Raw genomic sequence first — 26,350 nt, forward strand, 5'->3', positions numbered from 1 at the left:
CTGAATTAAGACTCCGAAAAGGTGAACACAGCGCTATTTTTTCTTCTCCCTCCCTCCCTCCGTTAACCATTTTTCATGATAACCCTCAATTTTTCAAGTGCAATCCTGGTGCCTTGCTTTTCTGTAACTTAATTGGCCAGGAGCCTGATCCGGAGTTTCCTGCGACAATGTTGATGTTGATATTATCTCATATGTTTAACATTGGGAGCAGCACAATCCCCTATGCGTCACTATTGTTAGCTACTCCCAGCTTGCTTTTTTTTTATCCACTCCAGCTTTTGCGAATAAATCAGATTTGCTAAACTTTTGACTCACAACAAAGGAAGGAAAGATTTTCAATACGAGGAAGCACCATTGTTTTCCATGTAACGTTGGATTTATAGCTGCTTTGAAATTTTCATACACTGTACGGTTCTTTTTCACTTAACGTGAGCTGTCATTTGTATATATGAACGTATGATGGATGCTCCAGCCCTGAATAGATGTTCCAGATCTCTGTAGACCTTTGATCTGAGTATTGCAACATCTGAGCAGGCTTAATAGTTAATGTTGGGATGTTGTCTTTCCTTTTAGCCAGTACTTGGAGACAGAAAGCTGCATGACTGCAGTTAGCCCCGTTTCACCTTCCAACAGTGGGTAAATTCCTATGCAATTAGCCAGATGCTTCCAGCCACAGCCCAGCAGGGATTCTCCGTCCCCTGTAAAACATCAGTAAATTTCAACCTTCATCTCCCTCAGTCACTTGACAACCTTGATACCTGATGACCAAATTCCCTGTACCCGGTCCTGCAGAATTTACCCCCAGACTGAATCGGAAGAGTACCGTGCAACAACACTTATTTGTTATAATCATTCCATGACTCTGCCTGGAGCAGTTCTCCTCTAAGCAATGAGATCATGAACAAATTCAGTTGAACAATAGGGAAACAAACAAACTCACTTTTTACTCATGCTGTAGCAGCTGCTGGCTCTTTTTTTTCCTTGCCAACTACTTCATTCCTCCCCGCCTCCTTTCATCTTCCAGTACCAGTCTTTTGTGGCCATTTCCTCTGTTGATAAGCAGAGTCAGCTTTTTAAGTTACCAGCGTCTGGAATGATTTACACCAGCACCTCACTCAGAATCACCCATCTCAGCAACATCCCTGAAAACCCACCATGCTGCGTGAAAATACTTCTCTTCATGCATACTTTTGCACATCCATTCAGCCCCTTGGATTCCCCTTGTAGAAATTTCCATAGAAACAGTGATTTCAACAGCTTTCTGGGATGTCATACAAGATTCAGCCATTAGACACTGCTCTCTTGATTTAGTACCGAGACCAGCACATTACAGAAGCTATTAGGTGACACATTGTCAACTCAAAGTGTTTAGTGAGTCCCTGTAGAATAGCTACTAACTAAAACTTTTCCTTGTTTGCTTTGTTACACTGGAATCTCTTAATAATCATTGATAGCTTCACAGCAAGACATTGCTGAAATATATGCACTCTGTATATGTTGTTTTTTCTGAGCTGCCTGGCTACATTTGATAGTATAATAATACAGAGCTTTTACGTCAGGAGCGGGTGATGTGGATATACAAAATGCTTTTGTTCTTAACCATGAGGTTTGTACCAACAAATGTTTAGAATATTTAATGCAGACATTTGACTTTCTCATTTCAATGCACCTTGAGTTCTGTATATAAATTCAGCATCAGAAAAAAACCCAAGAGAACAGCATCTCTACAGCATTCACTCTCCTGTATACACTTCCCATGCTACTCCTTATTGTTTTTAGACACCAAAAAATCATAGCGTACCTTTGCTACATTTTCAGAGGGAACCTGAAATTTTCATTTAAATAAAACACTAAGTGCATAGCAGCAATAATGTTTTGTGAAGTTATTATAGAGGTGCACAATCATAAGTGAATCATCCCAGCTCACAATCTTTTGTATGTCACTATATGCAAAAACACACAGAACAGGAATGAGACAAACTCAGCTTGCATATCTACAGATAACCAAGAAGATAATGAGGTGTTAAACCCTCTGCGGTTTTGGCTGTAGAGAAACTGCGGGCAGCACAAATACTTTCAACAAATACTTTCAGGGAGAGGAACTTCACCAACTGGACTTCTGTGATTGTCTAATCCAGCTTTCTTAATAAAATAGTCCACATCACTTTGCCACACTACATCCTGTTTGAACTACAGCGTATCTGTTAGAAAAAGAATCACAGAATGCTTTGCGTTGGAAGGGACCTCACCCTGCCCCTAATTTCACCTAACTTCAACTTCTAGTACTGCTAAGCTAGATGGAAGTACCTTCTTAAGGCATTTCTCACCAGAAGTAACAACAGACTATGATCAAAGCACCTTTTAACATTCTCTTTGGAAGTTCAACAGGCTGTTATTTTGCTATATTTTTGAGCTAACACCAGATCTGGAGAGAGCATCCCAGGCACAGTAGAAGTATTACAGCATCATCACTCCTGCTTAATATTTGTCTGTTCTTCCTGGGATCGTGCCATTAGTCCTTTTCACACAGCATCACATGGGGAACTCCTCTTTGGTGGATATCCCATTTTATCACCTATGTTATTAACTATTCCCTCAACCTTTATATCAGTTGCAAGTATCTGTGATGACTGTATGTTTCCTTCAAGGGTATCAACAAATACGTGGTAGTATGCAGCCAAGAAGTGAACTAAGAAAAATCCTGCTGAAAACATGCAATTGCAATTCCTCATTTAAAATTACATTCTGGGACATCTTAAGCTAATGTTTTAACTGGGGACTGGATAGTCTCTGCATTTCCTTGATTTAGTGTTGTATAGTTAAGTCACATGCCTCACGTGTCTGAATGCATTACCTTTAGTAACCACACTTAATATCTTTTTGATGCAATTACAAACCTATGTGACAGAATCTATTTTCTGCAAATCTGTGTTGATTGGCATTAATTACATTACTTTTCTTTAATTCATTATTGAGGCAACTCCTGTATCAGTGATTCTATTCTTTTCCCTGGGATCCCTGTCAGTCTGAGAGGTCTATAACTACCCAGGTCATCCTAGTTGGGGCCAGATCCAGAACAAGGAAAATTTTTGGTACCTGACATTTAGAACTGCAGTCTAAGAACCCCTCAATTCAGCAGCAGCTTGAGACTGAAAGCACACACATACTGTCAAAGTTGACTACACACTTAAAATTTTCCTTCTCCGCGTGCCCAGGTAGTCCTGACCACATGATGTCTAACAAGCACCCAAGCTAAGGCTTATATACATTTGGGTTGTTGCAGCCAGGTCCCTGTTTTCCACCCAGAAACATAGTCTTATCAGGTATTAAGGTTTTCTGGTATTTGTACAGGATACTGGAACAATGTGGTGTCTTCACTAGAGCCACAGCATTAAAGATATTTGAAATGTATGGCATAGAGGGGATGCATCTGTACCACACATGGGCAGCTGGTCGCCACATACCTTGCAATAGGCTGAGTGTTCCTGGGAGGTGCTGGTCAGTAGGGTTATGGCACTTGCCCAGCAAGTCCCATGCATCCCACAACTCCATGACCTGCTGCACTGCAACTCTCACCACAAACACTAATATTTCTGAAGAGCAGACAGAAGCATAGCAGCTCTCATTTGAGTTCCCCCAGAAATCTGGGAGGTGCTGGTATCACCTGTGAGGCCTGATCCAGGACATTCATAAAAGGTCTAACACTCACCAAAGCCCTGCAAAAGCAGGCAAAGAAATGGAGGAGGGGGAGGAAGGGATATGATTTAGCTTTTATTAAAAGGCCTCCTGACTCCTAGGTGTTCAAAGTTACATCCTTAATCATACTGCTGTCATGAAAGGCACTCTCCACTCCTTTTACAGCTGGGGAACTGTTCAGGAAGAAACCCAAGATTCATTAGGTCAAAAGGAGTGAGACCAAGAGAAAGCTGACAGCTCTATCTTACTGGTTAAATCATTCGCCTCAGGAAGGGGACGCCTGCAGGTTCTGATATCTGAAATGTTTATACATTATATAGGAAACAATAATAATTACTGGACTGGAAAGGCAAAGTTCCCACTTTGTATCACTCTTCAGGGAAATTATAAGTTTAAAACCTCCAGAACCAGATTGAAAGACATCAGTTTTGAGGTTATGTGATAAAAGCTTGTCTACACACCCACAAAGAAGTGCAGAGAGACAATGGCATAGGGGTAGCCCAAATAATACCCTGCCCTGGCTCCTCCCACACCCATCACAGGAGCCATCAGCCCATCAAAAGTGCATATCTACAAGTCCAGAGGAGCACAGGGACACAATGGCAGATGGGAACCCAAATTAAGGACTTGGAGGAAGGGAAAACCTGTCCCAGGAAAGCCTCAGCCCCAGGGTGCAGGCATGAAGCCCATCAAGATGAGTCAACGCTACAGCAATTTTAGGACTGAGTGGCGTTGCAGCCTATGGATAGATATAGGACACATTATGGGATGCAGGGGAAGCACATTTTTGGGATTGCATAGGACTTTTTATAGGATGCTTAGGGGAGGAATGAAAGGCAAAGAAAAGGAGGGATCTAAGTGATTTGGGAAGGAACAAGTGTGGGAAAGGGACAGTCATGTATGAATAGTTTGCTGGGTGATGTGCTTGTCTGCCCTGCCCTGCACCTGCTTGGCACAGCCCGTTCGTATCTTCTTATTAAATTCCTTTGTAACTCTTTTTCTGAGTGAAGGACTCTCTATTTGGGGTGTATGAGTGTGTATAGGTGTCTGAGCACCCGTCTGTCATCAAGCCATGGGTTGGAGAGCCTGTCTGCCTGGATGACAGTGACTGGAGAGAAAGAAGTGAGTTGACGGAAGCTCCAGCAACTGTAACGGGACTGCAGGTCGTAGGGGCCCCTGTATGTCCCTGAGGCCAGCAACGGGAGGGAGAGAGGGTCTGGGTGGCAGAAACTGGGCTGGGACTGCAGAGACCAGCGGTGCCAGCGGCTGGAGGGACCCAAGTGAGTGACAAGAAGTGCTGTCCACTAGAGTGGACCAGGGGTCTGAAGCCCTTACGCCAGTGGTGCCAGGGGGGAGTGAGGATGCAAGTGAGTATGTCAGCAGTAGTAACCATCAAGCTGAACTAGCTGGCAAGAAGGTGATGTGCCCTTAGAGTCAGGAAGGCAGGGAGTGGATGGTGCATCTCCAATGGCAAAACCACAGGAGGAGCTGGCGTGTTAGACTGGGAATATACGCTCAACCTCACTTCAGTTGGATTTGGGAGTGTGGAGCTGCGTCAGCCTCATCTCTTGGACTGATGGATCTAGCCCGATTCCTCTAACATAAAGACCAAATATTTCACTTTGTGGGAAAGTGCTCTAGCCCCACACCAGCAGATAGGAGGGTAACAGCAGATGTAGTCATTGCTGTGTTTTTTAGGGTAACTTGGCTCATTCTTTCCGATGAACAACTGTAAGGCATACCTTGGAGAGATTATAACCATGAATCCTGAATGAATGAAAATACATTACTGGCAGAAAAGTTCCAGAAAGTTTTTCTCTCTACATAGTACTAGGGTACATAGACCCTATTTCAAGTCATCTGACAAACTCCATGCATTGATGGGAAAGCACAGGCCCCTAATTCTGGATCTGGGATTCCAAGGCCAGGTACCTAGGAATTAAGTGTTGGCATATCAAGTCATTCAATTGAATAAAGTGCTTTAAAAAAAAAAAAAAAAGTAATATATAAACTGGCACAACACTTGCTTTTATCTGCTGGAACGGCCCCAGTGCTACAAAAGTTATTTACAAATCAGTATAAATGGTCCGGAGAACTCCTTTGCCAGCTACATTAAACAGCAGACAATTGAAGAGTTAAAAGACAAGTTCTTTCAGAGGCACTGGGCTCTCCTCAGGGCCCTGGGGAAGAATACTGATGATGTGGTGCTCTGAAGATGATCCCTTCCCTGCTTTTCTCTGCCCCCCACCCCACATAGGAAAATCCTTTTTCTCTCCGCTGCTTATGAATTTTATTTTCCAACCACACCTCTAGCCCTAGGAGAGCTATTACTGGAGCCTTGTGTTTTTTCAAACAGTTGATGCACACATTATCCGAATTTCTTTAAAAGGAAGGGCTGCTAAAGGGTGGGTCCCAAAGCTGCACAAGAGAGAAAAGAACATGGTGTGAAGCAAGTAAAACAAATGTGCATAGATGCACTCCTAGCAACAACTCTTACAGTAACGTAACAGTAAATACACGCCTTTCTGCATGAAAAACTAGACTCTGTGCAGAAGTTTGTATTTACAAGATACAAGGTTTTTCTTGCAGTCTCTCCTCAGAGATTTAGCATTAATGTATCAGGAACTAGACCAGAATATAAATCATTTTCTACAACAGTGAAAGTGACTTTAAAAACGCTCACCTATTCTCCTTTAATCTACATCACTATTTTATACATTTCTAACAATGTCATTGACTCCTCCTGTATGTTTAACAGCAAATTCAGTAAGTGGTTCACAAACTGAAAACAAAACTGTTTGACTGGATTTGCGCAAGAGAAAATAGCTTCCAGAAGACTAAGCTGCCCGAGCATTTTCTAACCCTCAGAGAAACCAGGCACCAGTAAGATGCAAAAGCAATGTGATCTGATCTTACCTGCCAGCAGCTCCAGCTAAGCCAAAGATTTGAGACTAAACAACAGCTACTTCCTTTGGAGTTAAACAGACTTACATTCCTTAACCAGAAGATGAAAAAAAAAGCAGCTAGACTGAGAGGACTATAGAGGCAGGGTTTTCCAGTGATTTGGAAATACATGGAGGTGTTTGATCACCATTTTTATCCTCATGTCTAGGTTTACAGTAAATTCCAGAGGACTCTGAGATAAAGGATTGGAAAGAGTCTTCCAAGTCAAGGATACACATTCGTTTCCATTGAGATTATCTGAGTAACTCCACTGATGATGGCTGTGTAAGAAGCAGCGTGCTCTCATTCTGCTGCACTACGCAGCTTCTGCAGGAACTGCAACCTGCATGCTGAAGGAGATCCCCCAAAAGACAAGGGGAAGAGTGAGGAATGTGGGAGACATCACAGGCCTGGAAAAAGCAAAACCTGCACAGAGTTTAACCAGGGCCCATGCCAACACTGCCACTTCAGTGACCTTGTCTCAGTCTCAGGTCAAACCTAGGGTCCAGGTGTCACAATCCCATCTGTAAATTGATTAAACTTTGTTTTAAAGCCAGTTGGGGTTATTGCCCTGCTAACTTCCTTTTTTTTTACTATGGCCAGCAAAGATCATTTGGTTTTTGAGAGAGATCAATAGAAAGCTTAAGGGGGGAAGCAACCCATGCTGCTGCTCATCAAGATGATGCAGATTAGATTATTTCCAGCCTTTATCTTATCTGAACTGTGACTCACCATGCAAACTGTCAGTGAAGGAAGTGTTAATTATGTCAATGAGATAGATGAAAGGAAAAAATTCAACAACAAAAATCAACCCAAAACCACAAAATGAGAGTCTGGACAGCAGCCTCGGTTTTGCTTAACATGATCTCCCAAATTATTTTTAATGAGGAAGTTTGCCTTTCCAAGCACACGCATGCCCTCTCGCCTCCTCCACTTTCCTACCACTTATCTCAAAAACAAACACAGGCCTCTTAACTGAAGTTGGTCTTCACCTCTTCCCCCGCTCCCTCCTGCACCTCCTGGTCCCCTACTCCTGTTATCTCTCTCCCCCTATTGTCACCCAGGACCCCAGGTCCTGATAGTGCTTTGAGCACTGCTGGAAGCGTCAGAGTAGCCACATCACCATGGTGTGCATTTTGTGACATGGAGACCCAGCTCCTCCTGAGCTGGCTGTCAGGGAGCAGTGCAGGAGCCAGGCTGCCTCAGAAGGAGAGGAGAGCCGAGCCAGCAGCCAAGGGGGATGGCTGCAGGGCAGGCACCTTGCCCACCCTACAGCGAGGTGTGGTAGGGTGCCCGGTTTGGCCTAGACAAAGTAGCTGCCACCACCAGTAATGATCTCTGAATATTTTCAGAAGTCCCACGTACCAGCAGATGCATTTTGGATATGGAATTCCAGCTGGTCTCTTCTGTTCCTTTCTTTCTTTCTTTATACATATGAACCTGCATAAATAGAATGTAGTGACTCTTTGTAAGGGTTTTACTAAATTTAGCCTATAACATTATTCAGATTGAGAGAACATAGAGGAGTATGACCCGTTGTTATGGTTTGAGGAACCCACAACAATTTATTGTCATTTAGATAATTATTCTATCACCTGATGACCCCTCCCCACCTGGGAAGGAGAACTGGGAAAAACCAAGGAAACCCAAGGGCTGGGATATAAACAGATGTAATAGAATAAGACTAAATAATTAACATTAATCATAGAATGGTTAGAGTTGGAAGGGACCTTAAAGATCATCGAGTTCCAACCCCCCTGCCATGGGCAGGAACACCTCCCACTAGAGCAGGTTGCTCAAAGCCCCATCCAGGCTGGCCTTAAACACTTCCAGGGATGGGGCATCCACAGCTTCTCTGGGCAACCTGTTCCAGTGCCTCACCACCCTCACAGTAAAGAATTTCTTTCTGGTATCTAATCTAAATCTCCCCTCTTCCAATTTAAAACCATTACCCCTTGTCCTGTCACTACACTTCCTGACAAAGAGTCCCTCTCCAGCTCTCCTGTAGGCTCCCTTCAGATATTGGAAGGCTGCTATAAGGTCTCTCCAGCCCTTAATTAATAACACTAAAGAACTAGTGTTGACCCTGACACCAATATAAGATACACCAGCATTATACTCAGCCCATTCTATCAGCAGGAAGCTGTGCACTCCCAGCCGTGGCCAGCACATGTCGGACACCGCAAGCGCTAGGGCTTTGGGAGGAGTGAAGGGCTCAGGGGTCTGGCATGGGCGCAAGCAGTTCTCAGGATGGCAGCCATTAGGGGAGAGAGTGAGAAACTCCTCAGCAAATGTTCTAATTTAAACTGAATGTGACGTTCATGGTATGAAATAATCCTGTTGGCCAGCTTGGGTCAAGGGCCCAGGTCTTGCTCCTCCCCATACCCATGGCAAGGCTCAGAAATGCTGAGACCTTGAAACCCACATGCCATAGCTGCTATAAAGTAAGTATTTTCACACAAATCCAGATATGAAATAATCTAAAACCACCATTTTCCCAAGCATTAGAAGAGACCTTACTAAAAAGGTCTTTCTGAGAAAGAATTTCTTCAAATTCTTGAATGAATGAAGAAATTCAAAAGAATTTCTTCCTCTGAGATTTCTTTCTGAGAAAGAAATTAATCCTGTGTCGCTCAAAGCATAGAGACATTAGTCATGGTTGTTACCTGCTGCTATAAAGTAAGTATTTTCACACAAATCCAGATATGAAATAATCTAAAACCACCATTTTCCCAAGCATTAGAAGAGACCTTACTAAAAAGGTCTTTCTGAGAAAGAATTTCTTCAAATTCTTGAATGAATGAAGAAATTCAAAAGAATTTCTTCCTCTGAGATTTCTTTCTGAGAAAGAAATTAATCCTGTGTCGCTCAAAGCATAGAGACATTAGTCATGGTTGTTACCTGCTGGTGATCTCCAATGAGGATGAGATGCTGGCAAGCTTTACTCAGAGTAGTAATGGTGCGAGCCTCAAGCATTTCTGCTGCCTCTTCTACAATGACAATTCGTGGCTCTACTTTTTGCAAGATTTGATGGTATTTGGCAGCACCTGAGCAAGGAGAGAAGATAAACCTTAGCAGAATATAATTATTCCCTTCTCCCAAGGGAATAATGACAGAACCAGAGGAAATGGTCTGAAGTTGCAGCAGGGGAGGTTTAGATTAGATACTAGGAAGAATTACTTTACTGAGAGGGTGGTCAGGCACTGGAACAGCCTGCCCAGGGAGGTGGTGGAGTCACCATCCCTGGAGGTATTTAAGAAACGTGTAGATATGGCTCTTCAGGGCATGCTCTAGTGCCCGGGATTGTTAGTTTGTGGGTGGGTGTGATGTGGTGGGTTGTTTGTTTTTTGTTTTGTTGTGGGGGTTTTTGTTGGGTTTGGGTTTTTTGTTTTTTTTTTGAGGTTGGACTTGATCATCTCAGAGGTCCCTTCCAACCGTGGTGATTCTGTGATTGAGCCCCTTTTCATTTCGAAGGTTCGGTACCTGCGGCCATTTTGTGAGGGCGGGAACCCCGCGCTTCGAACCTCCCCCGGAGCTTGGTGCGAGCTCCTGCCCCCAAGGGGGCGCCTCTCGCCCTTCAGCCCCCAGACCCCGCCAATAAAGCCCCACACGCGCCGGTTCAGCCCCGAGGCGGGGGCCGGCACCGGCACGCGGGCGACCGTTACCTGTAACCTCGACCTCCCCCTTGCCGCCAAAAGGCGCGCGCCTCCTCGGTCCCGCCCCGAAGGGGGGGCGGAGGCTACCCCGTCCGCGTGAGCAGACACCGGCGCCGCCGCGGTGTGGCGGGACGGGGAGAGGCCGAAGCCGAGGCCCGGGCGGCCGCTGGCCATGGCGCACCGCCGGGACTACCGCAGCGCCTACTACTTCTTCGTGCGCGACCAGCTGCCCGAGCTGCGTGGGCGCGGGCTGCCCGCCACCGGCGTGGTCGACGCCATGCCCTACTGCTCCCAGGCCTGGGCGGTGAGGGGAAGGGCCTCTTGCGGGGCCGGGCGGGGGGGAACGGCCTCGGGTTAAGGCAGCTTAATGGCGGGGGGGGCGCGGTCCAGCACCACCCGCAGTGTGCTGAAGCCGTGGGTTTCACAGCGGCTCCCCTGCATCTTGCTCATGGGGAGCCAGTGGCCATCGGGTGGATCTGTGTGGTGCCCCTGTGCAGGTTGTGTGTGGGACAAAATGTCTGCGTGGCCCTTCTTGGAGGGTAGGCTGGCTGGTGGCTCAGCTGCCCTATGTTCAGCAGCTCAAGTGGGCATGCTAAGTGGCCTCAGCTGGCTCTAGCCAAAAAGCAGAAGCTATACCGACCTCCCCTCAGCTACAGGGAGGGTGATCTGGCTTCTTTTGCGATGGGTTGTAGCATACCCAGCTGGCAAGAGTAGTTTTCAGACTTCTTGTTCATAATGGGGCAGTGCTAGTTTGCCCTTGTCCAAAGAGACTTCAAAGCACCTGCTTGTTAGATGTTTTGAATCAAAGCATATGGCTTTGTTAGGGAGAAAGCAACTGGAAATGTTTGTCGATGTTAGCAGTTGGCAGGTCTTGCCAAGCATTGGTTAATGTCCTTTGGAAATGCACAAGTGATGTCTTACACAGAGTTTGTTGGGTTGTGGGACTACTAGAAGAAAGCAGTAAAAACTTTAACAATTCACTTTCCTTCAAGCTGCTGACTGAGGAGGAAAAGATGATATATACCGAGAAGGCTCGAAAGTGGAATGAAAAGAGGCACAGTCAGAAGACAGTGAAAGAGGTAAATGCTGAGAAAGGAACACCCTTCGATATAGCTAAATAAGAGGGGGAGTAAGTGGTGGTGGGGTTTGGTCAGCTGTGATGGTGTGGAAGATCATCTGCTCTCCATAGCCTCCAGCCTCTGAAGATTATGGCTGCTGTGGTAGTCTATACCATTGAAAAAGTTAAGCAGAAAATTGTTCTGGTTTATATTGAAGGTGAGAACACTCTATACCACTTTAAACCAACACAGTTTCTTCCTGTGGGCTCTTCTACTAAGTAGAATGTAGTTCTCTAACAATTTATTTTGCAGTGACTGACTTACACTGTTTTTTTTATTTGTAATACTGTAAATTGGTATGACTTCTGGTTCATAGGTTCATGTTGCTTTTGATTCACAGATGTCCATAATTTTGATCGTTCTTGTCTGATATCCTGAAACCACATCTTACATACACCCGATTTGGCATTTTTGAACAGCTGTGTGTTAGGCCAGGTCAAAGAAATGTTGCAACCTACACACAAAAATAATAGTTATACCTTATCGTTATTTTTAGTTTGGTTTGATTGTGGAGAGAATAGTAGTGCTGTGGTGGAGGACAAAATCCCACAATATAAAAGTAAGTAGTTACATTAAGCTGAATGTTGTTAAGGTTAGAAATAGTGCTAACTGGATCACTTCTCTTGAAAAGGCGTGTGTGTCTTCTTTGTTGGTTTTGGTTTTGTTTTTTTTTCCCCTTCTGTCTGCCTCTCCCTCTCCCAGCAGTTCCCTGAAGCATAGTTTGCTTCAGAGTTTGAATTATGTGAGGTGTCAGAAAGCTTATTTTATCCTAGTCTTGGTTTGCTGTGTGAAAACTTGTATTTCAAAGCAAAGAGCCTTACTGAGTAAATGGATAATACTGCATTTATTTCTTCATCCTATATTACTAGATACTAACTATGAACTACAAATTACTGGTAAGGGTAAATTTAGGACTTAAAACACTTAAACAATGCTAAAGAGAATGACAGGATGATCATATCTTGGAGTAACTAGTAAATCTGGATTAGTCAATTTAGTCAATCTGGACTAGTAGGGAGATGTTGGGCAATGTTTCTGCCTGTATGGAAAAGAGCTGTTTAAAATGTGGTTATCATTGTGTTATTTGGCAGGCCAGGGATATGTAATTAATGGAGCTTCTTTGTCATATATAAGGGAGACCTACGTGAAATGACAACTAAGTCATAAACAGAGGCTTCTGTATTTTGTTTGACAATCAGTAGCATTTTAGAAAGCTGCAATCAGGGAAAGGAATAATTGCTTTACCAAAACGAAGAACATCATCCTTATTGTCTGTTAGTGGAAATAGGCAAGTGTGTATGTACAAGATTATATGTGATCTCAGTTTATTAATCACACCCCTGTACACAGACAACCAGTTATTTTGTGTAGTGAAAGGTCTTGGTCATCTTTTGGAGATGCCCTAAGCTTACTTCGATGTGGCTAATTCCTCATTTTATTTTAAATAGTTCAAACTGATAATCACGGGCTTTGGCTGAGATTTTAATCTGGAATTAGTGTACCTAGATGTGGATGTTATTCCCAATTTGGGTCTTGAATGATTGAATTCTGTAGGCCTGCCAGATTTCTCTTTCTGTTCGCTTAAAAGCTTATTCATGCATGGATTTGCAGTGCTTAATGGGCATACATGCCCCTCTTAGTTGCTCTGTGCCAGACATATCTGGTGACTTCCTTGAGGCTTTATCAGCTTTTCAGCAGTTCCATTTCTAGTCAAAGGCAACTAATGCACATGTGAAATTTTTTTCTACAGGTTATGGAAAAAAATTGAAATTCCAATTTGAAAAGTTCTTAGTCTGTGCAAGTGGTTGAACCCAACAAAGTAATACTTTTGATTTTTTTTTTTAATTACATTTTTAAAATTTGTACAATTAAAAATTGTAATTCTTTCCAGTTGTACTGAGTTGACCAAGGTAATAAGGTACTTCTCTCTCTTTTTGTTAGAAGAGAAATCTTTGCTTTCCAGCCTGCAGGTATGCAGGCACCTGAGTATAAACTGCAGACTTGTTCCACCTAACTATAACTGTTAATGGACATCATATGTTTCTCCAATAGAAGGAGGTGAAGGATGTTATTGGGAGTTTTTTAATTTTTTCATCTTTTCCAGATGTGTAACCTGGCTCATCCAGTTCCTGCTTGTCTGACCACAAAGATAGCTGGTATTACTTCTCTTCCAGATGCCTCTGCAATGTCTTGGAAGAACGATCAGGGTATAGTAATCTTAAAGCAGTTGATTCTGGTAGATAAAAGCTTGCCCTTTATAGATATTCTCAATGGTACCTATACAAAGGCTGTATTACATTTTGCTAATAGCCATCTATGTCAACTGTTTTGTTGTTTTAAACTAATGGTCTACTGCTGTGAAAAGATCTTTTGTAGTAAAGAGGGAAGTCAGTGCAAATGTCCTTTTCCCCAGCCCCCAAAATAATTCTGTTTTTTAACTTGATTGGCAGTATAGTCACTAATAGTTTCTTTACAATTATTTCAAGGTTTTAAAAAAAAAAAAATTCTGCATGTTCCCACGTTTATGATTTATGAGGCCAATTTTAAAGGATGAAGAGTTGTTAGATATCAAAGTTCAGAATTTGTGTGGTAGAGCTGTTAAATAAAATGATGACTTGGCCTCTTTGGGAGAATAAAAGAGGGAATATATACTTTGTCAGTACTTTTATAACATCCTGGCTTGCTTTATTATTGGAAGAACCCTTGAAAACGAGACCTTTCTTATCTGTAGCCCTTCTTCAAATGGATGTTTTGATTAGAATTGAGTAATGAACACATCTGTAGTCTTCTCCCCATGAATTTTACATTATTCTGAAAAATGATAAATGGTAGTGCTTACAGGATAAGTCAAGCAGCCAGTTAATATAAGCTGTGTCTGCTGTGTGGTTAAGTTTCAGCTCAAGCCTTTTACTGAACAAGTCTCTTGAACTATTTTCCTGTTGTCATGGTTATGGAGGGGCAGGAAAGAGTGTAATACCTGTTAGCGTCCTCCCTGCCAGAGGTCATGTTCCCCTCTCATTGTGGTGCAAATTTGATCAGGTTGATCATGGTGGCTTGAGCTGACACAATTGGTCTTTAAACTGAATGAGAGGGATAATGACAAGGGATAACTGAGATGCATTTTATGATGCTGCTGCTTAATATGTCTTAGTAAAAGTCCTGTATGGTTTCCATAGCTATATCCATTTTTTCATAAGGAAAGCAGTTCGGACTTGGGTAGGAGAGGTATCTTTCCTATGACCCTGTAGCTGGTAAAGTTCAAGACCCAGGTAAGAGAGCACCAGCATTCAAGCTTAGGACAGCTGGTGTTAAATGCAATAAAGTCTGGCATACAGCATCATTTCTGTATAAAAAGTTATACATCTCTGTTATTTAGTCTAACAAGTAGGATTTTTTGATGAGGGGCAGAACTTAAGGGGAAGGATTAAATAGCTGCTTTAAGCTTCATTGAGAACACTATTTGACATTCATGAAGAGAAAGATTAAGAAGTATTGTAAAATATTTTTAAATGCTTTTTAAAATTAGTAAACTAATTATTTCTTAACATTTTAATTTTAACATTAATATGGGTATTTTTGCCACCTTCTTTAGGGGCTTATTTAGCGGAGGAGAAGCAGACTTTTAATTAGCAGACTCCTCATCTTCTTTCACCCCAGAAGATTATTACCAGCTCATTTAACTTGTGAAAGTTACTGAATTGAGCTTGTGAGGCTGTTTTGCAGTTATTGATTTTTTTGTTTGTTTGTTTGGTTTCCGAAAGGGTGAAGAGACTTACCATAAAAAGCAATAGTAGTTCTGTTGGATTCCAGGCCTCTTAACATTCCTGTGGGTTTGGGGCTTGGGGTTTGGTGGGTTTTTTTAGTTGCTTTTATTTGGGGTTTTTTTGGCCTCTACACATAGTAGCATCTATGGAAGGTGTACCAGGACTACCAGTATGCCTGACTCTTGCATAAGTATTAGTTACCTTGTCATCTCAGACACATAGAAAGATCTTTGTATTTTATGTGATCGTTACCCTACTTATTCATGATAAAGTGCACCAAAACTTTCACTGGATGAAGTGAGGTCAGGATGGCTTGCTGTAACCTCTGGTGGCACTTCTGAAAATGTGTTGGTTGTTTTTTTTTTTTTTTTTTTCAGCTGTGGTTGCAGATATCTTCTACTTCCTGAACATTTACAGCCATGGCAAGCTGCCATCCCACTGTGACCAGCGTTTCCTTCCTTGTGAGATTGGGTGTGTCAAGTACTCCCTACAGGATGGCATAATGGCAGATTTCCATCACTTCATAGATCCAGGTGAGTTCTAAGGAAGGGGAGACAAGAAGTAGTTATCTTGCTTTGGGGTGAGAGGGAGGCTTTCTAGTGTCACTTAACTGCTGCCCAGGTTAGATTTCTGGTATTGACACAGATTTATTTCTTTGACTACAAGTGGCTGGACTACTTAAAAATAGAGGAGCGGTGCTGATTGTTTCTGAAGAGATGGACTGAAGTGTCAGAACTGCAGGAAGTTCCAAAGAGGATAGAACAAATCCTAGGAGGACCTTCAGATCTCTGTGCTTTATGTTTCATGCTAGTGAATGTTTGTTTTAATTGGACTTAAACACGCACACTATACAATACACTTTGGTTCTTGAAATGCATATAACTGAAAATAACTCTTAAAAATAGTTGTGGCATTTCTATAAGGCCACAAGGGAAGATGGAGCTTGGTATATAGTTGAGAGTTAAGGATCTGTAATTTGTGGATGCTGAATGATGATTGCTCTTTTTCTCCTATCTCCTCTGCTTTTCTGCAGAAGAACCACCACGTGGTTTTCGGTACCACTGCCAGGCTGCTAGTGAGTATCAGTGGAGAAAAAGAATGGTATGCAAAGGTGTATAGTGTTAGACTCAGCTTATCTGATCTGTATCCAATTGTTTTGTAAGCCTACAGTTTCTCCTTCTGGGAACTTTTCAAATGTCAAAGAGAAAGAAGTGATGAAGCAGCTTGTTGAAGTTACCTTTTATGTTTCTTGTACCCACAAGTGGCAGAGCACTTCACCCAAAATGGTTTTGTCAATGTCAGAATTACTTGTATTTTGTCTTGCTATTTTTATTCAATAATAACTGCAGTATGTTCTTACTAAGTGGGACAACTTTATATGCGTTAAATGCTTTCAAGCCCATCTGAGCAGTTTCCTTCCCTTGATAGTCCTTGTGTATATCTTCAGCATGAAGTGCTAATTCATAATAGGGTAACTCAAAGATACTAGTTTGTATTTAAAAGTTGTAACTGTTTTGATGCTTCACATATATCCACAAAGTTGTATTTATACAGTTGTTGTGTCTGGCTTGGACTGCCTTGTTTCCCTTGGGTCTCTTAAGTAGTGTTTATAGATTGCCGTTTGTTTCTATTAGAACACTTCCTCCCCTTGTGTACAGAGGGAACAAACTTGACTCATGTTTTCCTATGTCAAATACTTAGATAATGGCCTTTTAAAAGGGGTAAATGTGTGTGTGTTTGCTCACAGCCCAGACCTGCCAATCTTCTGCTGGCAGAAGCAAGGTTTTGATAGCTTAATCACAGACACTGCCTGTAGAGAAGAGGAGAGGTGTGTGTTTGTGTGTAGACATATATATGTATTAAAAGATATAAAGAAGGGGGAAACAGGACTTCTCATAACTTTTTTTTTCCTACCCTCCCTCCCCCATTAGGTGATGCCACTCATAAGATCCCTATATCTGGATTTCATCTTTCACGTACTTCTTATGCAGTTGTCTTACGGGAGCTGCTTGAGTTTGTCCAGCCAGCCAGAGGTGTTCAGCTTCAGCTTTACTGCAGGGTATGGTCAAGGTCAAAGTAAGGTGCTCTACATCAAAACCTTTAATTGCTTTTCTGTTGGGTGACTAAGGACATACTTCACTCTAAAACCTAATCGGTGTGCAAAGGAGTGGGAAAAGACACTCTTTTCCAAAGTATCCCAGTTCCATGCAGGAAAAAGTGGCCTCTAGAAGCTAACCTTTTTAGAAAGCAGAGGCATAATTTTCTGCTTCTTTTATTTTCAGCCTGCCCTGCTGGCTGTAGTCTACTGATGAACATTTCACTTGGTCTCTGACGTTGTTTTTGCTTAGGTTAAGGGCTTTTAAAACCTTGACTTAAATTGTTTGTGCTGAATAACAGTCACACAATCCTGCTTTTCTAAGGGATGATTTTACATTTTAATGACTCTTTCACCATAAGAATACTCTACGTCTGAATTTTTGCTCAAGTTTCATTTGCCAGTGAGCAAAACAAAATGTTAGAATTCTGAGGCGTTTAAGCTTCATGACAACTATATTGCATTTTGATTCCATTTGAGCCTGATGTTAATCCTTAAAAAGGTGGGGAGGGTCAAGATCTTGGGCCCCATACCTAAATGTAGGGCATTGAAGAAATACGCATGGAGATATCTGTAGAATGGGTTAACCTTAAACCTGTCCCCAAACAGTAGTCCAGAATTTCTCCTGACATGTGGTTGGAAAGCCTCAGTGGCATTTGGTTCTGCTTCAAGATAATTTTCAGGAAGAGTATACATTAAGTACCACAAACATTGAATTTTGTTCTGGGGGTGACTTTTTCAGATGAAGTCAGAAGTCTTACAGATGTCAGAATTATACTGTACTTCTTCAATATGACTGACGTTTTCTTTCCTCTAGTCTGATGACAGATTCCGAATTAGCTGGTGTCTCAATCGAATGGCTAGCATAACAGGTGGGAAATTAATCATTCTTGTGCCTCCTCCCGCCCTCCTCCCCTCCTTCTCTCCCTCCCTCCTCCCCCCCCCCAAAAAAAAAATGAAGGAAGAAGGGTTATGTAATCACAGAATGGTAGGGTTTAGAAGGGACCTTCAGAGATCACCTAGTTGAACCCAGCTGGACAGGAATGCATCCAGGTGGGTTTTGAGTATGTCCAGAGAAGGAGACTCCACAACCTCTCTAGACAGCCTGTTCCGGTGCTCCGTTGCCCTCAAAGTAAAGAAGTTTTTCCCTCATGGGGAAAAAGTTGAGATGGAATTTCTTGTGTTCCAGCTTGCGTCTGTTGCCCCTCATCCTGTCACCAGGCAACACTGAGAAGAGTTTGACCCCATCCTCTTGACACCCACCCTTTAGATACTTATGAGCATTGATAAGATCCTCTCTGTCTTCTCCAGGCTAAACAGACCCAGGTCTCAGCCTTTCCTTGTAAGGGAGGTGCTTCATTCCCTTGATCATCTTTGTAGCCTTCTGCTGGACTCTTTACAGTAGTTCCCTGTCATTCTTGAACTGGGAGACCAGAAACTGGATGCAGTACTCCAGATGTGACCTCACCAGGGCAGCCCCTAGCCTGTACTGGTGCATGGGGTTATTCCTCCCTAGGTGCAGGACCCTACACTTGCCCTTGTTTAATTTCATTAGGTTCCTCACTGCCTAACTCTCTAGCCTGTCTAGGTCTCATTTAATGGCAGCAGAGCCTTCTGGTGTGTCAGCCACCCCTCCCAGTTTTGTATCATCAGCAAACTTGCTGAGGGCACACTCTGTCCCCTCATCCAGGTCATCAGTGAGTATATTGAACAACACCAGACCTAGCACTGACCCCTGGTGAACACCACTAGTTTCAGGCCTCCAACTGGACTCTGCACTACTGATTACAACCCTCTGAGCTCTGCCACTTACTTCAGCCAGTTGTCGATCCAGCTCACTGTGCGCTCATCTAACCCACATTTCCTAAGCTTACCTATGAGGATGTTATGGGAGACAGCATCAGAAGCCTTGCTGAAGTCAAGGTAGACAACATCCACTGCTCTCCCCTCATCCACTCAGCCTGTCATTCCATTGTAGAAGGCTATCGGATTGGTCAATCGTGATTTCCCCTTGGTGAATCCATGCTGACCGCTCCCAATTACTCTTTTTTCTTCTACATACTTAGAGATGACATCCAGGATGAGCTGTTCTGTCCCCTTTCTAAGGGTAGAGGTGAGGCTGACTGGCCTGCAGTTTCCCACGTCCTCCTTCCTGCCCTTTTTGAAGACTGGCATGATGTTAGCTTTCCTCCAGTCCTCGGGCACCTCTCCTGTCCTCCATTACCTTTCACAGATGATGGAGAGTGGCTTTGCAATAACATCTGCCAGCTCCCTCAGCAATGGACAGCTGTATTTGTCTGTATTTGTCTTCAAGCTTCAAAGGTTTCATAGAAGCTTTGAGATAGCTAGAACTACTTTGTGTGCTTCTCCCTCTTGTCCTCCCCATCAGTGACAGGAAAACAGCAGCAGAATCAGCTAACTGGTTAATGAGCACATCCATAGAGCAGCATGCACATTTTTGCTCAGCCAGTTAAAGGAGCACTAGAGGCAGTGAGATCACTGAAGGTGAGCGTATGGTAGCACATGGGAAAACTAACAACTTCTGAAGATACGGCCCACAAGTAGGGTACATAATTACCGAGGCAGACAAAATTATGAAAATATAGGATGACCCACTTTGCTAGGAAGCCAGGTTTTATTAAAACCACTGGTGAAATAACTTGTTAAGGTTTACAAGAGCTTTGATGCTCTGGTAAAAGGCTGGGTAGTGAACAGGGACTTGACTGAAATGTGAGCCAAGCAGACTGTTCACTGACTTGTTCTGATTTGGATTTTCTCTGAGCTATAGGCATTAAGAGCCATCTGGAGCTTCTTGCTGTGGAAAACCTGGTACTAGAACTGTACCAGAAGAAATACCAAAAAGAACCATCCAAGACTTGGGTGTGTAGAGAGCTGGATACTGTCCTGTGGGATTTCTCCAGTAATACCAGGTACGTTGGACTCTTCTTTGTGGAAACGTGTATTAGCCCGACGTGTCTCGATGCCCTCCATAGATCTTGTATGCTGCTGGGCTAGAATGTTCTGCAAGCCTTCTGATCCAAAATGCTTCTTATCATGAGTACAACTCGAAATGAAAAATACTTTCCCAAAAGAAGTGTCAAGGTAGATGGCTTTTTAATACTGAGGCTGAGGCCTAATTTAAAGGAGGGGGTAAAAAAAGGGAATAAAACATATTGTGGTATTTAACTGGAAATCATAGAAATAAGAAGATTCAGACTGTTAGAAATGCAATTTGGATGGGACCTGGCTGTTGCTATACATCAAATGCCTCGTGCTGCTACTGTGATGAGGGACGAGGTATGGTTGCTGGGGGTATAAATCAAGTTCTCAAGCATAAGCGATAAGATAGATCCGATCTTTTTTTCTTCCAGAATTAATGTTTTTTATAACATATCTGGAATCCTATTTACTTTGTAGGATGTTTTCTTTTTTTTTCCTATGTGTTTTGAACAGTAATACTTTTCATGCTTTTAGATTCTTCTGTGTTTGTACAAAGTAGTAATACGTAGCTTGTGCTGTTGCAGGGGAATATTTAGTGATGACACAGTTAACTGAAAAATATACCTTAACTTTTTCTCTGCTGCTGTTTTAAGTAACAACCAATAACTTGTTCTTAAATTTTAGTAGAGTTGTGTGTTTTCGTTTTTTTTTTTTTTAAAAAGGATTATTCTTGGAAGTCAGCTTACAGTATGGATTTTAAGATCTGTTGGGATAATCACTCTTGCTTTATCTTTTTGTAGTCAAGTAGTTTTCCATTTCCATGGCTATCTTCACACTAGAGGGACACCTTAAGAATGGAAAAAATGTCCTTTAAAAAACATACTCGGAGAGGAAAGTGGGGATGCTTATACTAAGAGAAACTATTTTACATTAATGGGAAACTCCAAATAACTACCTTTTTAAATTCCATTTGTTTCTTAGGATTCTCTTTTTTCCCTTCCCCCACTCTCAGCATGAAGCAGGTTGCCTGTTAAGCATGCCCTTTAACTCTGCATAAGCCACTTGGAGCTTAGTTTTTGAATGCTGGTCCTCTGTGAAATTTTAAAGGTACTGTATGATCACTGAGACAAAAAGATAACATCTTTAATGTTAGTTCCTGTTCCTTCTGACCGGACCAACTGTTCATGTTAATTAAAGATGTAGATGCTTCTGAAATAAGCCTGAGCTTCATTTCATGTAGGTGCAAGTGGCATGAAGAGAATGACATACTCTGCTGCGCTTTGGCATCCTGTAAGAAAATTGCGTGAGTATTGCTAAGGAGTTACTCTGTAATTTCTGTGATAGTAACGTCCGCCACTCTACTAATCCTTTCACTACCTCCACTTACTATTGAAGAGCTGAGAGAAGTGTTAATTACAGTGGAATTAACTGTTTTCCTTCAGAGGTTTAGTATACCTGTATTTGATGAGAAATTCTCAGTATCTTCTAGAATGTCTCTACTTGGGAAACTTTTATACTGCCTTACATATAGTGTAGATACATAAGGTTCTGTAATCTTTTTGGTGTGGGGGGGGAAGTGAAAGTAAATAGTTGGGAAATAAGGAAATACTATTTAAGATCTCAGTCAGTAGTAGTAGTAGCACTTTGAGAGAGATGATAATGAATAGTCTTTCATTCAAAAAAACTCGTTAGATACTGCTATGCATTGCAAAAAATAAAAGGGTGTTGCTTTTCAGCCTCCTAAGGGTCTGCATTTGATAGTGTGGGGAAGTGGTTTTATTTTTATGTATAGTTGTAGACTAGGCTGGTGATCTTGGAAGGATGTGGGGTAACTATATAGCTGCTGCAGTAATGTCCCCCTGCCTTCTGTCATCTGTTCTGTGGTTGCTTTTGTTTGCCAGTCGAAGAACTGAAAATGCTGTGCTTCTGTACGTGAGCATTACAGCCCCCTTAGCCAAACTTTTCTTGTTTTCCTTTTTTTCTCGGTCAAGTTACTGCATCAGTAAGTCTTTAGCTACTGTGTATGGGGTCTCACTGACAGCAGCTCACCTGCCTCTTCAAGATTCTGATTATGGTGAAAGTACAAATACCAAGATGGTGATACTGGATACTGGACGTTTTCAGGTCAGATTCTTTAAACTGGTATTCTGTTTAATTTCTAGTTAACTTGAGTGTTCATACTTGCCAGTTTCAGGTTAGCTTTCTCCTCTTTGGATGCTGTCTTTTCTGACGTATATTGGGCAGACCCAATGAGAGAAAAATAATCAGTAGCTGGGTCACTTCTTGTGATTTTTGATCATAATTTGTAGGTTTCATGGATAGCTGTGTATACCGCATTTCAGAAGACAGATGTTACTTCGAATGTTTATTTCTTCATACAGAAAACAAAGGCTGAGGGTTCTGGATGTGACAAACGTTTTGCTTCTCCAAGTCAGGATCAAGAGTTTCTCCCTTCTAATTGTGAGTTTGAAATTTGTAAGGGGAAAGAGGTATTTAAGCTTAATCCAATTGCTACTTTTTTAAATTTCTGAGCTTAGATATTGCCTGTCAGCGGCATAAAGCTTAAACAGCTCTGCATGAGCTGTGCTTATTCCTGCATGTAAATGTCACTGAATTTCTGAAAGTGTAAACATAAAGAGCTGCCCTTTTCTTACTGGACACAATATTATGGTCAAAAAGGTCTCTCACAATTTAGGTTTTCTAATAAATGTCACTCTCTGATTTACACACCTTTATTTTTCTGCTACATGAAGTCTGTTCTCATATGCTTAGGTGCTTTGAGGCAGGGCCATGTTTAAAATACTCTCCTGCTCTTAAGTCATTATATGTGCAGACTTAGCAGGTACTTGTTGCAAGTATTCTGTTATAACTCATTTCATAAAGACTGCTCATTTAAAATCTTCCTGGAGAGAAAACTGTTTTAGTAGAAAGCACATCAGCTCAGTTCATCTGGGCAGTTCGTGGCTAATCCTCACAGGAACAGAATCAAGTTTGCAAGACAAAAAAACTGTAAGAGTTCTGAGTTTGCAGCTTATTTCGCTGCATATAAAAGACACTGTATTAAACTCAAACGATTCCAATTATAAATCATGAGATCCTATGGTCTTGGTGTTTATAGAGGATACAACCCCTGACTCTGACTTTTTGTATTAGAGCTATTGAATATGTTCAGCTCCACAGCATATGAAGAACAATTCTATTAATTTATGCAAACTTTAAAGTCTGATTTGATTTGCAAACTTCATTTAATAGGTGATTTTCTACGTGGTGCAAAGACTTCCCTTTATGGAATAAGTACCATGCGAGGAAGAGGAATTACTCGATTGCTGAAAAGTGCATCTGATCTATCCACGTCTTTCAGTAATTGAAAATCTTTTTTACATCCATTTTTCACATTTCCTTGTTTCCCTAAAATAACCAGCAGTTTCTCCAGACTGCAGTTTTTCATCTCATGTGCAACACTTGACAGTTCAAGTTCTTGTTAGAATGATAAAACTTTTGACTGGATTTAAAGACGACAAAAATCTTACTTATCTACAGGAAGACTTATTTTGAAGGAACCTGACAGTTGCATCCTCTCTTTAAAAATACATGCCATAGTAGTTTTGTTTCTTAATGGATGGCGTACAAATTCAAGATTGATTAGTCAATATCACTGGAGTAGAAGAATTCTTTAGTGGCAAATGTGACTTCAAACAAGTGCTTTATTTTTCCTCTAATAACATCCTTCCCTCCTTCTGCATGTGGAAGATAGAATTTCAGTGTATAATAAGCTCTCGCTAAAAAATGATGGGGGGGGGGAACATCAAAAGTATGAAGGGCTGCACTAGGGGAATTAAAGGTATAATGGTTTCAAAGGTTTGCTATAATCTGTCAGTTCTATCCATGAACAATTTGAGTGGTCATTCAAGGCAAAAAAAGCAGACTTCCTGTAAAATGTCTTGGAAGAAACGTGGTGGCAAATTTATCTATCTGTTAATGTTCTTTTAGAGGTATGGGCTATATACATCAGAAAAAGTCAACAGATCTTTTCTTTGTTTTCCTTTGCATCAGTTTTCTGTTCAAAAAATGCACGTTCCTCAAACCTACAGACTGAAGAGGAGTGTAGGTGTTAACAGGTTTTTTGAAAGGAATATCAAATTCCAACTGATAAATTAGTCTGCAGATATAATTTCACAAGATGGTCAGGCTGGGTAGATAGCAGTCATAATTATTTGAGAGCACATAAAAACTGGGAGACTGACATATTGCTAGGAAGTTAGATAATCTGTTTTATGGAGATACAAGTCTTGGATTAGTCTCCAAAAAGTTGTCTGTTGTCTGAACCTTATCCTTAGTCCGTATGTCTTTAAGCAACCGATTTTCAGAAATAAGAGCTGCTTTTTTTTTTTGAGTTGTTTCTACATTTTGTTCCAACGGAGGTCCAGTTGTGAAATTCTATTTCCATAGCAACTAACTGTGAGAAGATATTTATTTCATTCCTTGTAGGAACTGAAACTCAAAATTGGGTGGTTTATTCTTTTGGATAATAGGAAAAACCCAAACAAAACCAAAATTAAGTGGTCAGGACACTTAGAAATAAACTTGAACATGATGATAAGTATGTCAAATAAGGCCAATTGCTGGTTTAGTTGGAAACCTGTTACAGTTACTGTAAGGCCAATTGAGGCCCTTGTTCTAGTATTGCAGGATCACTGAATCGTTTTTATGCCTCTTACCTAAGATTTTTGCCTCTGTCTCTGAATTTTCTTGAATTATTCTGTATTTCCTTCCTTTGAGTCTGTTGTTCTATCTGCTAAATTTCACCAGATAAGGGACAATAAACCTCTAAGACTGAGATATATTGATGATGCACCTGGGGATGTTGCAACAGAGTAATAGGAGTGTCTATTTAGTAGTGGTAAAGGCTTCTCCAGTGCAGAGAGAAGAGAGTTATTTGAGTTTTAAGTTTCTTAACTGACAGCCATTGCTGCATTGACATTTCAAAGCATAAAGATGTATAATCTTTGAAATATTGTCAGAGGTTGGTGTTGCAATAAAAGTTTCATGTTTCAGTTCTTATGAAGAAGAGAATTCATTATTATTAAAATATTCCGTATCAGTGTAAGTATACAAACCTAAGAGCATATGTTACTGTGCTTAAAGTATTATGTATCTTCACGGCTGAGATAAAGAATCTGAGCAGAAATGGAGAAATGCAGAGTTAGGGTTCCATGGCATGTCTATACCTTATCACTTCTGACTTAAAATAGTACGTAAGTGTAGAAGATCTTGTTAGATGCTGTAGGCAGTAGGCCATTAACTAAGAAGGTAACTGTAATAACCAACAACCTGTAGTGGTTACTGTAGTGAAAACTGTAAGATCTACATAATGAGAATAAGTACACTAACTTGATGTAGCCCACTTCATACTATTATTCTGCATATATTGAGATGGGTCCCTAACAGCTGTTGAAGGATGATAGAAAATTCTTTAATTTTGTAGGTCTGCTTCCCTAACTGTTTTGCAATTTGAAATGCTATTTAATTTCTTGAAAACTAAATTCTGTTTAATAAGCACAATACAGTAACGCTTCTCTACTTTAATGGAAAAGTAAAGATGAAGGAAAGATGGTGACTTGCAACCTTAGCACCCTTTTTAAGTGCAAGGAATAGTACTGGGAATGCACAAACTGAGTCAAAATCAGAACAAAATTCTCCCCACTTGCATGACAAAATTCTCAAGGGGCAACAAAACCAAGTAAAGGCAGAATGGCTCCGGAGCAGAATTTGAGTGATGCAGCCTGGGAGCTTTAAACAGGTATTTTCCATGTGGTAAAAAGTAACTTTTACTTAAAACTCTGTGCGTATGTGTGTTTTCCTGGTAAAAGGTTCTATCAGACCTGGCTTTCGATTCTCCTACAAGTGCAGATTACTCAGTCCTGTGACAGTAATGGTAAAAGTCATCCTGACTTTGCAAACACGTTAGAAAGTTAATAGTTACTTTTGTTCTTGTTATACGAGTAAGTAGACAAATTGTTGAATAATGCATTACTACTCCGTACTATAAAGGTTTTGGCTAGGAGGGCAGTTGTCTAAGAGTCATGAGAACACAGTAGACTGTGGTGACAACTTTCCTGATTTAGTCTACGACATCAG

General features: G+C 41.5%; 1 protein-coding gene across 1 annotated transcript; it reads left to right on the plus strand.

Annotated features, from left to right (window-relative positions):
- Positions 1-10,467: 10,467 nt before the first annotated feature.
- On the plus strand, positions 10,468-23,580 carry MAEL (maelstrom spermatogenic transposon silencer). Its single transcript, XM_014947193.1, has 12 exons — positions 10,468-10,599; positions 11,288-11,374; positions 13,518-13,620; positions 15,555-15,710; positions 16,211-16,252; positions 17,109-17,236; positions 18,090-18,144; positions 20,061-20,202; positions 21,453-21,515; positions 22,204-22,336; positions 22,594-22,672; positions 23,465-23,580. The coding sequence occupies exons 1-12, from the start codon at positions 10,468-10,470 to the stop codon at positions 23,578-23,580; spliced, it is 1,236 nt and encodes a 411-aa protein (XP_014802679.1).
- Positions 23,581-26,350: the final 2,770 nt, after the last annotated feature.

This window comes from Calidris pugnax, unplaced genomic scaffold (genome assembly GCF_001431845.1).
Source record: "Calidris pugnax isolate Ruff unplaced genomic scaffold, ASM143184v1 scaffold95, whole genome shotgun sequence".
NCBI lineage: Eukaryota > Metazoa > Chordata > Aves > Charadriiformes > Scolopacidae > Calidris > Calidris pugnax.